Source organism: Perognathus longimembris, chromosome 5 (genome assembly GCF_023159225.1).
Source record: "Perognathus longimembris pacificus isolate PPM17 chromosome 5, ASM2315922v1, whole genome shotgun sequence".
Taxonomy (NCBI): Eukaryota; Metazoa; Chordata; class Mammalia; order Rodentia; family Heteromyidae; genus Perognathus; species Perognathus longimembris.
The window spans coordinates 84,696,674-84,709,460 of record NC_063165.1 but is presented as its reverse complement, the minus strand read 5'-3'; the positions used below and the strand labels follow the sequence as shown (position 1 = coordinate 84,709,460).

The 12,787-nt window shown below is 50.9% G+C and overlaps 1 protein-coding gene across 2 annotated transcripts in view; it reads right to left on the bottom strand.

Moving 5' to 3' along the window:
- The window catches only part of Ece2 (endothelin converting enzyme 2), a 39,201-nt gene extending 26,780 nt beyond the window's left edge, over nt 1-12,421 (bottom strand). The window contains exons 1-3 of one of the 2 annotated variants that reach the window (XM_048347247.1): nt 12,187-12,421; nt 1,759-2,042; nt 220-1,199 (exon numbers count right to left, since the gene is read on the bottom strand). In XM_048347247.1, coding sequence (XP_048203204.1) covers nt 912-1,199; nt 1,759-2,042; nt 12,187-12,382 — 768 coding nt within the window. In that variant the 5' untranslated portion in view covers nt 12,383-12,421 and the 3' untranslated portion in view covers nt 220-911. Of the gene's footprint in view, nt 1-219; nt 1,200-1,758; nt 2,043-12,186 lie in introns of those variants that run through there. The other variant, XM_048347248.1, reaches the window with a different exon arrangement.
- Nucleotides 12,422-12,787: the final 366 nt, after the last annotated feature.

Genomic DNA, 12,787 nt, shown 5'->3' with positions numbered 1-12,787 from the left:
TTCTGCGCCTGGCAGATGGATGGGTGTTGAGGCTGGGGTGGATCAAGCCCCCCCACCCACATGGTATCCAACCACATGGCTCGTCAGCCCAGGCCTCTCCAGGAGGCTCTCGGGCAGACCTCTCCCTCTCAAGGTATCACCTTCTAAGGGCCCAGATCTGACTTTACCTGGGGCCCTAGTCGTACCCCTGGGAGCCCAAATGGGGACTGCTCTGCACCTTTGGATGAAACCTGTGGACCTGGAGATGTCCCCAACCCAGGGGTCTCCTTTGTAAATGTTCCTCCATCCTCACTGTGTCAGGAGTGTGTGAATAAACACAGACTTCCCTGTGCGTGTGGCCACTGCTTTGGTCTGCTCAGGGACCAGGCCAGAACGGGAGGGAAGCTGGTGCACTTTGCTGGCGGGTTACCAGGTAAGCAGGCCGGCCAGCCTGAGCTGGGAACATTCATTGCACTGTAGCTTCCTGGGTTGAGTACTGCACCCACCCTAAGCAGGACGGTCACCAGTGTTGGGGACGCAACTGGGATGAGAATAAAGCAATTGAGATTCGGTTCTAGATTTATCGGCAACCTCCTGAAGATAGGTCCAGGTTTGGGGCGGGGGGGTGTACAGAGGGGCTGTGTTGAGCTTTATCCCGGGGAATGAGCCCCTGGTGGCTTACTATAGTACAGGAGGAGGTGGAAATCTGGTAAAAAAATAGAAAAAAATCCGAGGAATCCAAGAAAGACGCCAGAAACCTGGGATCTGGGGCCCGCTTGGCCCGAGGCTGTTTTGGTTCAGTGGGCTCGATCCCACCAGCTCTATCTTCTGCTCAAGGCCTCAGGGATTCCAGCGTCTTGGCACTGACCCCCAGTCCTGAGAAGCCCATGGTGGACCAGCAGCAGGGAGTGCTGGGGAGCAGACTCGTAGCCTCACAGCTGAATGGCACTGAGGAAATCCTCCTGATCGGAGTCCTGGAGGCAGCAGGGCAGGGCGGGAGGGCTCGGGGGTGAGAGGATCCGGGCCCCCTGCGTCAGCTGGGCCTCGCTGAGCTCCCCACCCTTGCGCATGACGTAGAAGTGAAAGTGGAAACCACTGCCATAGGTCGCATGCCTCAGAGACCAGCCGTAACGGGCTTGGGCGTAGTGTCTGGTCCGGAAGTGGGGGCCTGCGGAGGTCAATGAGATGAACCGGCCCCCGGGGGCCAGCACCCGGCTCACCTGCAAGGCAGACAGAGAAGCCCTCAGCCATGAGTCATCTCCAGGTTCTCACAGGTCAGTACTGCCCCAGATTTTCCCATCACCCCCACCCACCCGTCCCGTTAAACTTCGAGTACTACCATACACCCAATAACCTAGACTTGCCATGACAGAGAGTAAACCACCTTCTCTGCCCACGGCTCCTCCATGGGGGTAAGGGCTACGTTCTGGACAGGGAGGAGCGTGGAATACAGGAGGCCCGCTTCCGTGTCACCTTTCTTGACCGCAGCCTGGCTACTACTTCATTCCTGTCCCCACTCACTAGCCACGCGCTGGCCTGTGTGAGCCTGAGCGCTGTAGCCTCGTCTTCTTGGGGGGAAGGAGGGGAAATGTGTCGTACTGGGGTTTGAACTTTAGCCCCTCACACCTCATTCCTGCTAGGAAGATGTCCCCCCATCTGAGCCCAACTCTCTCAGCTAATTTGACTGAAGCCCTCACCAGCTTTAAACCCGGCCCCGGGAACTGCAGCTCCCCCCGCCCCCCACCCCCCGCCCCCATCTCTTGACCGTGGCTCCCTCACCTCTCTCAGCACCTGGTCCACCGTGTGGACGCCTTCGGGAGACACCGCCCAGGGGTCCCGTTCCCCAGCCAGCAGGGCGTCCAGTGTGCCCTTCTCAAGGACCACATCAAAGGAGCCGCTGGGGAAGCGCATCGCCCGGGCGTCCATGGTCTCCCAGCGCAGCGTGGGCACGTGGGCATAGCAGGCCCGCATGGCGGCCACCACTACCGATGAGTAATCCACGCTGGTCACGCTGGGGAAACCTCCAAGGAACAGCTCATAGCTCAGGGCGCTGTTCCCACAACCTGGCACGGGGAAGATGGGTGGCAGAGAGTTAGGCTAGCTTTGGTTCTCACCACCCCACGACATCCACTCTTTGCCCCATTTTCTCTCCGTCCAAACCTTCTAGTATCGGGAAGAGGCAGCAGAATGTAGGAGGAACATGAGCTCAACAGGCCTGGGCTGCGAGTCAGGGCTCCGTCAGCCCTAGCAGTGCGGGGTGGGGCATGTCCTTTCCATTGGCGCTAGTGGCTCACACCTGGAGTCCTAGCTTCTGAAGATTGTGGTTCAAAGCCAGCCTAGGCAGGAAAGTCTGTGAGACTCTTATGTCCAATTAGTCAACCAAAAGCTGAGAGTAGAGTTGTAGAGTACCAGCCTTGAGTGAAGAAGCTAAGGGACGGTGCCCAGGCCCCTGAGTTAAAGCTCCAGTACTGGCGTGCGCGCCAGTACTTCGTATTCAGAAAGGCAGTCAATATAACTGTCCATAGCCAGCCTACACTTAGGACACAAGGCGTTTAATTTCAGTCTGAAGTCATCTGGCAAATAGGTGAAAGAGCCTGGAACTTAAAAAGAGGTCAAAGATGTGAGTTCTGCTACTTGTCATCAAACAGCCACGGAAAAACATGAATCTCATTGCCTCAAACTCAGAATGGTATGATACTGAGCTGGCCACTCGTGAACCACCCTTGTCATCCTAGCTGCTCAGGAGGCTGAACTCAGAGGATCAAGATTAGAAACCAATCCAGGCAGTAAAATGAGATTCTCCTCTCCAGTTAACCACAAAAAAGCCAGAAGTGGAGCTACAGCTCAAGTGGTAGAACACCAGTGTTCAGTAAAAAAAGCCAAGCAAGAATTGTGAGACCCTGAGCTCAAGCCAGAGTAGCCCCCAATACACACACACTCACACACACACACACACACACACACACACACACGTACAATAGTAGCATCATTAAGACCATATTAATATTATCCTAAACCTTAACCTTTTGGGGACACTGAAGATACCGAACCTGAGAAGGTTTCATCTTAGGAATTCTCTGTCATTTTAACTCTGATTTCCAAGGCAGAATTTTTATGCTGGTACCGAGTCTTGAACATTGGGACTTGAACTCAGGGCCTGGGCACTGTCTTAGCTTCTTCTCTCAAAGGTTGGCTCTACCACCTGAGCCAGAGCTTCACTTTTGGCTTTGTGGTGGTTATTTGGAGATAATACACTCACAGACTTTCTTGCCCAGGCTGGCTTTGTGTCAGATCTCATTCTCCTCAATAGCTAGGATTACAGATATGAACCACCAGCACCTAGCTTTGTATGTATGTACTCTTCATGTATATACAGAAGACTAAATATAGGGCTTTGCTGATGGGTAAGAGTACCTGCCATCAAGAAGTATGTGTTTTGTTTGGGGTCTGGGAATGTGGCTTAGCGGTAGAGTGCTTGCCTAGCAAGCATGAAGGCCTGGGTTCGCTTCCTCAGCACCACATGAACAGAAAAGGCCAGAAGTGGCGCCATGGCTCAAGTGGCAGAGTGCTCGCCTTGAGCAAAAAAGAAGCCAGGGACAGTGCTCAGGCCCTGAGTCCAAGCCCCAGGACTGGCAAAAAAAAAAAACCCAAAAAACAATAATAATAAAGTATGTGTTTTGATGGGAAGAACAAGCATGGAACAGGCAAGTGATAATGCCATGAGTGAAAGTTTCTTTTTCTTTTTGTGCCCTAGGCTGGCCTCCAACATGAGATCCTCCTGCTTCCACCTCCTGAGTGCTGGTATTACAGGCACATCACCACACTCAGCTGCATAAGTGGGGTTTTGTTTGTTTTGCTTTTGCCAGTTCTGGGGCTTCAAGCTCAGGACCTGAGCACTGTCCCTGGCTTCGTTTTGCTCAAGGCTAGCACTCTACCCCTTGAGCCACAGCGCCACTTCTGGCTTTTTTCTGTGTATGTGGCGCTGAGGAATCGAACCCAGGGCTTCATGCATGCGAGGCGAGCACTCTACCGCTAGGCCACATTCCCAGCCTGCATAAATGTTTTCATAAGAAGAAGCTATAGGATCACAGAGGAGGCCCCCTGACCTGAGTGGGTCAATCAAGTGTTTCAGGAGAGCTAACAATCAAGCAGCATCTTCGACAAAAACAAAAATGCCATAACCTTCAAGTTTATAGTACCTAGCTGGGGGGGGGGGGGGGAAGAAACTGGGGAGGGGGGAGGCGGGGGGGAATGGAGGAGGTAACAAGTTGGATAAGAAATGCACTTCCCTTACATATGAAACTCTAGCCCCTCTGTACATTACTTTGACAACAAAGAAAAAATAAAAAATAAAGTACCTAGTACACAGTCTCAGGGCAGAATTAGGAAAAAAGGAGGGTAGAGGTGGGCAGAATGGACATGAATCTATAGTCCAACGGGCATAACTGCTTTACACGATCCAGTGTTGTCTTCTAAGCCCTTCTATGGCCAAGCTCAGGCTGAGACTAGGGCTGGATGACAGCTTTTGGAATTAGTCTGCTTTTAATCCTCATTTACCTCTCTAAGAAGATCATGGGATCAGTTGTTGGGATAGCCCTAATGTAGCAGGGTTTGGCAGCTGGACAGGGCATGCAGCACACGGCTGGCTAGTCCCCAGCAGGACCATGCTCCCATCAGGCTGCGGAGAATACTGACTCCCCTAGGGAAGCCTGAGCATGGCTCCTCCAGCTGCGGCCATAGCAGGTACAGGTAGATACAGTACAAGAGATGAGAGAGAAGAGCTGAATAAGACCCTAACTCAATCCCAGGCTGAGATCCCTTTATCACCTAGTACCTGACCTCTTATGCCACCAGAGCTCTGTCCCATGCTAGACAAGCCCAAATTTCCTGCCGTTGTTCCCCTTAATGCAGGATGGCACCTTCCATGAGCACCCAAAGATGAAGGGAGAAAAGAGCCAGACAGAACCAGTCAGGCTTTCATGTAATGATTTCTAGCCAGGAGCTGGTGGGAGAGTCCGTGAGGTTCTTATCTCCAACTAACCATCAAAGAGCTGTAACTGCAGAGCTGGGAATGTGGCCTAGTGGTAAAGTGCTCACCTCACATACATGAAGCTCTGGGTTCGATTCCTCAGCACCACATACACAGAAAAAGCCAGAAGTGGCGCTGTGGCTCAAGTGGTAGAGTGCTAGCCTTGAGCAAAAAGAAGCTCAGGGACAGTGCCCAGGCCCTGAGTTCAAGTCAAAAACTGGTTAAAAAAACAAAACTGTGGCACAAATGGTAGAGCACCTGCTTTGGGAGAAAAAGCCAAGGGACGGTGCCCAGACCTTGAGTTCAAGCTCTAGTAGGACTGGCAAAAAGGAAAGAGAAAAAAAGTAGTGATTTCTAATTTCGACCTGAGTAATTTGGAGCCAGCAATGAAGATAGGATCAGGAAGGTGACCACTTTCTAAAGTGGGGCCTTAGGGAGGCATCGCCCTGAAGAACTGACCTAAGAACACACCCTATGGGGAACCAGAGCTAGGAGAATGCTAACCCAACCCAATATCAAGAGACCGGGATATGAGCCTGAAGGCTAATTCACTAATTTGGAACAGAAAAACAGCCATCACAGTCCTCTGGTCAGTCCTTTCTCTTCTCAGTAGGAAACTGGAAGCCAGATTATGAAGAGAAGATTCCCACAGGACACAGAATCAAATATAGAGAACCAGAAAAGTATGATAGAAAAGCTGGGACAGCTATCTAGTTGCATTCGCTGACCATTAAAATATTCTTGGCAGGGGCTGGGAATGTGGCTTAGCAGTAAAGTGCTCGTTTCACATGCATGAAACCCTGGGTACGATTCCTCAGCATCACATACACAGAAAAAGCTAGAAGTGGCGCTGTGGCTCAAGTGGCAGAGTGCTAACTGAGCAGAAAGAAGGCAGGGACAGCGCTCAGGCCCTGAGTCCAAGCCCAGGACTGGCAAAAAAAAAAAAAAAAAAAAAAAAAAAAAAAAAAAATTTCTTGGCAGTCAGGCACTGGTGGCTCACACCTGTAACCCTAGCTACTCAGGAGGCTGAGATGTGAGGATTGCAGTTCCCAGCCAGCCTGGGCAGAAAAGTCCATGAGACTCTTAACTCCAATTAACCCCAGAAGTGCTGTGGCTCAGAGTGGTTAGTCTTGTGGCATTAGTCTTGAGCAGAAGGGATCAGGGACAGTGACCAGGCCCTGATTTCAAGCTCCATGACAGACCCCCTCCCCGAAAAAAAAGAAAATACTCTTGTCATTACAGGTTGGAGGCACGCCTCAGTTGGTAGAGCACTAGCCAGTGAGCCAAGTGTCAGGTACCAACTCTGGAGTTCTGGTCTCACAACGAAAAAAGGAAACCTCTTTGTCAAGCGGGCACTAGATTCCTTAATGGCTGTCACAGAAGGAAGATAACACCTTCACAAAAGATCATACAAAAATAAATGGGGGGGGGGGGGCTGGGGATATGGCCTAGCGGCAAGTGCTTGCCTCGTATACATGAAGCCCTGGGTTCGATTCCCCAGCACCACATATATAGAAAATGGCCAGAAGTGGCACTGTGGCTCAAGTGGCAGAGTGCTAGCCTTGAGCAAAAAGAAGCCAGGGACAGTGCTCAGGCCCTGAGTTCAAGCCCCAGGACTGGCAAAAAAATAAAAATAAAAATGGTGGGCTGGGAATGTGGCTTAGCAGTAGAGTGCTTGCCTAGTATCCATGAAGCCTGGGTTCAATTCCTGAGTACCACGTTAACAGAAAAAGCCGGAATTGGCACTGTGGCTCAAGTGGTAGAGTGCTAACCTTGAGCAAATGAAGCTCGGGGACATTGCCTAGGCCCTGAGTTCAAGCCCCAGGACTGGCAAAAAAAAAAAAAAAGAATAAAAACAAAAATAAATGGCAAGCAAAATTTATATCAATGGATGGCTGAATGCAGCCATCCCCATTCTCTATGTAAAATAGCACATCACCTAAAACCCTGTTTCCTTCACAGGAAATAAAGATAGCACCCCCCACCCCCCAAAAACAGACATTCAAGTCCCAAGGACCAGACACACAAGTCCTCAGGCCTTCCTAACTCCCATTAAAGAAAATTATTATAAAGGTAACGTACAGAGGGGTTACAGTTATACAAGTCAAGTCAAGAGTATATTCCTTCTTGGACGATGTTACCCCTTCTCTTGGGCTGTTTTTCAATCTCATCCCACCCACAAGTGGTATAGTTCATTTTCGACATCGTGTCTCGTGAGTACCAATGCTGCATCCATTCATCCTTTGTCCCTCCATTTCTGTGCCTCCCCTTACATGCCCATGTAAATGAACATACAGAACAAAAAGAAAAGAAAAAGGCTCAGAAAAGTAAAACCTTTTGTTTTCATTGCCTGGAGTTTTAACTCCCATTTTTTTTCCTACTCACATTTTGTAATATAATATTTTATTTCCTTTTTCTTTCTGCCAGTCCTGAAGCTTGAACTCAGAGCCTGGGCTCTGTCTCTGAAAGTTTTTGCTCAAGGCTAGCACTCTACCACTTGAGCCATGGCTCCACTTCTGACTTTTTGGTGGTTAATTGGAGATAATATTCTCACAGACTTTCTTGCCTGGGCTGACTTCAAGCCGCATTCCTCAGATCTCAGCCTCCTCAGCAGCTAGAACTGTAGGTATACATCACTGACACGTGGCTCAGTAATAATTTTCAATAGTAAGGCCTGAAAGACAGTGGAGTGCACTGGACACTGACGAAAGTGAACTATACAATTCGTGGGTGGAGGTGGGAGGAAGGCAATGGGAGGGAAAGATGGAACAGATAACACTATATAAAAGGAAATGTACTTATTACCTGACACATGTGAAGGTAACTGCTCTGTAGATCACCTCTATAATAACACTTAAGAAAAAACAAAACACTGCAAGAGCAATCTCTAAGTAACTGGTTGAAAAAGAAAAAAGGGCTGAAAGTGTAGCTGAGTGGTAGAGCATTTGGACAGTAAGAACATGGCCCTGGGGTCTATCCTCACAACAAATGCACCCGTGGCTCACAGTAATGCTAGCCACGTCATTAAACACCAAGTCCCATCATAGGCACTTTATAAGAATTACCTTGTTTTTACAGTATTGATATGTACGGAAAGTATATGTGTGTGTGTGTGTGTGTGTAGGAAATGGGATGTGTGACTCAAGTGGTAGAACATCAGCCTTGAGCAGACAAGCCACCTGACAGCATGAAGCCCTGACTTCAAGCTTAGTACTAGCACACACAAGAGAGTGTGCGCACACGCACAATTTATTGCCAAGCATTGGTGGTTTGCCCCAGGAATCCAACCAGGAGGCTAAGATGTGAAGATCCTAGTTTGAAATCAGGTCAGACAGGCACATGGGAGAGACTTTTATCTCTAATTAACAAGCAAACAGCTGGAAGTGGAGGTGTGGATCAAGTGGTGAGTGCAAGTCTTGAGCAAAAAAAGCCAAGCAAGGCCCTAAGTTTAAGCCCCAGTACCAGCCCCCGGCATGTGTGTGTATAGAGAGACTGACTGATGAATGAATGCTATTATTACCATTACAGTGCCTGTTTTCAGTGGTACTGGAGGTTGAATTCGGGGACTCTACCACTTAAGCCATACCGCCAGTGTTTTAATTATTACTTGGATAAGTCTCTCAGACCATGATCCTCTTACCTATGTCCTGTCTGTTTGTTGAGATGGGGAGCACTTTTTGCCCATACTGGCTTTGACGTCCATCTACCACCCAAGAAGCTGGGATTACAGGTGTAAAACACCATACCTTGCTTCCTAACCCCCATTTCTAGATGAGAAGACTGAGGAGAGTGAATAAGGAATACTTCCAAATATTTCACACAACCATAGGTAGAGCCAGAACTATTTATTTATTGCCAGCCCTGGGACTTGAACTCAGGGCCTGGGCACTGTCCCTGAGCTTCTTTTGCTCAAGGCTAGCACTCTGCCACTTTGAGCCACAGCACCACTGCCAGTTTTTGAGTGGTTTGTTGGAGATAATAGTCTTACGGTCTTTCCAGCCCAGGCTGGCTTAGAACCATGATCCTCTGAACTCTGCCTCCTGAGTAGCTAGGATTATAGGCGTAAGCCACCTACTGCTGGAGCTAGAGAGAAGAGTCTCTTGGGTTTTCCCGCCCAGGCCGGCTTCTCAGCCTTTTGAATAGGCAGGATTACTGGGGTGAGCCACCAGTGCCCGGCTCCTTTCTAGCAAGTTTTGTATGTGTCTCGGTTTGGGTATGTGTTTGCTTCTAGTAGTTTATGTGACTCTTTGGGCTGAACTGTGCTCAGGAAAATTTGACCTGAGTCCACAGTTTTGCTTGGCTTCTTCCCTTTCCCTGTGCCTCCGATTTCTCTTGGGAGCTTTAATCTGATGAATGACTGGACTGGAACCCTCACCTTGGGAATTGCTTCTGGAGAACCCGGCCTAACACGGTGACCCAAAGCAGGGGTTGCCAAGTCCGGTGCATCATCTGTTTTGAAAATAAAGTTCTGCCGGGTGCCGATGGCTGTAATTCTGGCTACATTCAGAAAAAGTTTACAGTTCCCAAATCTAGAATAATTTCCTTTATATTTATCTTTGTTTTTATTCATCTTTAGTATGAGTCATAAAGATTAAGTTAGAAAGGGCCTATGTAGCATCTACCCAGGCACCTGGTAGGTTCTCAATTTTTATTTACTGATATGGAATGGAACATAGGATACTCACCACATTGTGTTTTGTTCTTTGACCTTGGAGATCTAAGCTATCTGGAAAGCTCTTACTTATTTGGGGGTATGGGTACTGGGGACCTTGAACTCTTGTTTGGTTTTGTTTTTTTGCCAGTCCTGGAGCTTGGACTCAGGGCCTGAGCACTGTCCCTGGCTTCTTTTTGCTCACTCTACCAACTTGAGCCACAGCGCCACTTCTGGCTTTTTCTATATATGTGGTGCTGAGGAATCGAACCCAGGGCTTCATGTGTATAAGGCAAGCGCTCTACCACTAGGCCATATTCCCAGCCCCAGGGACCTTGAATTCTTACTTGGCTTTTCCACTCAAGGCTGGCTCCACTTGAGTCACAGTTCCACTTCCAGCTTTTTGGTGGTTAACTGGAGATAAGACCTCATGGACTTTCCTGCCCAGGCTGATTTTGAACTGTGACCCTCAGATCTCAGACTCCTGAGTAGCTAGGAATACAGGTGTGGGCTACCAGCACCTGGATAACTTTTACAATTTTAGACTTTTTATCTCTTCTGTTCAGAAAAGGATACCTCCTAGTCAAGCAGATTTTACAGCAGTGTTATTCTGCCAACCACCAGCATGAGAATCAGCTGTTGAGCTTGTTGAAAATAGATTTCTGGAACCCACTCTAGACTCCCTAGAATTAGAATCTCAGAGTAGGATCAAGCTTACCAGGTGATTCTGATGCACATAGCTCTATGGTAAATCTATAAATACAATAGTTCACAATCACAAAATTCAAGAACCTTTCCCCCGAGGGTGAAAGGGTTCTTGGGAGAACACACAGAAAACGGAGATATACACGAGATATACATATACATTTTATTCTGCAAGGCATTGTTCTAGAAATCTCTCATGTACCTTAAAACTCCAGTATAGAAGCACCCGTTTTTGCCAGGCATGATAGTGGATGTCTACAATCACAGCTAATCAGAAGGTGAAGATAGGAGGATTGAGGTTCAAAAAGTTACAAAGTTCTTGGGGCCGGGAATATGGCTCTGCATATGGCTTATGCATGCATGAAGCCCTGGGTTCGATTTCTCAGCACCACATAAACAGAAAAAGCCAGAAGTTCTGTGGCTCAGGTGGTAGAGTGCTAGCCTTGAGTAAAAGAAGCGCAGGGGGCTGGGAATATGGCCTAGTGGTAGAGCGCTTGCCTAGCATGCATGAAGCCCTGGGTTCGATTCCTCAGCACCACATAAATGGAAAAAGCTGGAAGTTGCATTATGGCTAAAGTGGTAGAGTGCTGTTAGCCTTGAGCAAAAAGAAGCTAGGGACAGTGCTCAGGCCCTGAGTTCAAGCCCCAGGACTGGCAAAAAAAAAAAAAAAAAGCAGCAGCTCAGGGACAGCGCCCAGGTCTCAAGTTCAAGTACCTTGGTGCCAGTGCTAAGGATTGAACTCAGGGCCTGGGTGCTGTCTCTGAGCTCTTTTGCTCAAAGCTAGTACTCTACCACTTGAGCCATAACTCCATGTCTAGCTTTTTGGTGGTTAATTGGAAATAAAAGTCGCATGGACTTTCCTGCCCAAGCTGGTTTGACGGTGACCCTCACATCTCAGCCCCTTGAATAGCTAGGATTATAAGCGTGAGTCACCAGCACCTTCTACTTCACTTAAATTGAGTAGGGCAGAGACACACAATGGGTTTATTATTTATTCTGTACATATACACCGTATGTATACGGGTATTCCATATATATATACATATATATATATGTCAGACATCTCACTTACATATAAAGGCTTTTACAGTGCAGGTGCTGGTGGCTCACCCTTGTCATCCTAGCTGCTCAGCAGGCTGAATTCTAAGAATCGCTGTCCAAAGCCATTCCCGGCAGCAAAGTCCATGAGACTCTTTATCTCCAATTAACCACCAGAAAAACAGAAGTGGCGCTGTGGCTCAAGTAGCGGGAGTGCTAGACGTGAGCTTCAGGGAAAGAGCCCAGGCCCCGAGTTCAATCCCCAGTATCGGGGCGTGTGCACACAGGTGCAAACACACGCCAACACACACTGAAGGACACATCACATCACAACGACCCGTGGTGGAAAGCAGTTCCCGGCTCGCTCACACTTCACCAAGAGCCTCCGAGGCTGACGGCAGGGAGGGAGGGAGGGAGGGAGGGAGGGAGCGCCACCCCGGGCGGAGCGGCTCGCCCCGGGGGTGGCTCCCGGTCCTTTCTCCCGGGGGGGGGGCGCCACGCACCCATTCCTGCGGTAACACCCCGGGGGCATCCAGACTGAGTTTCTGCTTAGGGGGTAATAATTCCCCCCTGGGTGACCTAGGCGCCGGGTGCCCACGGGGGCCCGATCCCACGAGCGCGCGCCGGCTCCGCTTGGGGAAACGCGGCTGCCGCTCCCCGCGGGTTCCCGGGGCTTGGGGTGTCTCCCCGGGGCATCCTCTCAGGGGAGCGGGGGTCAGGGCCGGCTCACCCCCCCGCGCCCCCACCCCACCCCGGGCCGGGCGGCGCCGCCGGGGGCACCCACCTAGCACGAGGATGCGGTCGTCGGGCCGCAGCTCCGGTTCCAGGAGGGCGCGGAAGGAAGCGAAGCCCCCGAACCACTCGTAGGGGGCGGCGTCGGCCGCGCCTCGGTAGCGCCGGTCCCAGTACTGGACTTGGCCGTACTCGGAGTTCCGCCGGGGCGACGGCGGCCCGGGCGCGGGGGCCCGAGGGGAGGCCATGCCCGCCCGCCTGCCCGCCGCACAAACACGTGGGACTTCCGCCCGCGGCCCGGCGCTCCCGCGGCGATCCTCCGGCTAGGAAAGTCCCGGCGCTCCGCTCCGGGGTTCCCGGCCCGCGCCGGCCCGTCGCGCCCCGCGCCCCCGCTCCTGCGGTCCCCCAGGCCCACCCGGGCTCCCCACCACGCCCCCTCCGCTCCGCTCCCGACGCGATCCACGAAGACGCGCGCGGGGGACTCGCCGCCACCGCACCAGAGGGGGGGAAATGGCGGGGGGCGGGGCCTACGGCGGGGCGCGTGGCTCTCCGAGGGGGACGGGCTGGGAGGGCTGGGCCCTGTGGCGAGGGCGTGGCCTGATACGGGGGCGTGGCCATGATGTGGGGGCGGGCCCTGCGATTGGGGGCGGGGC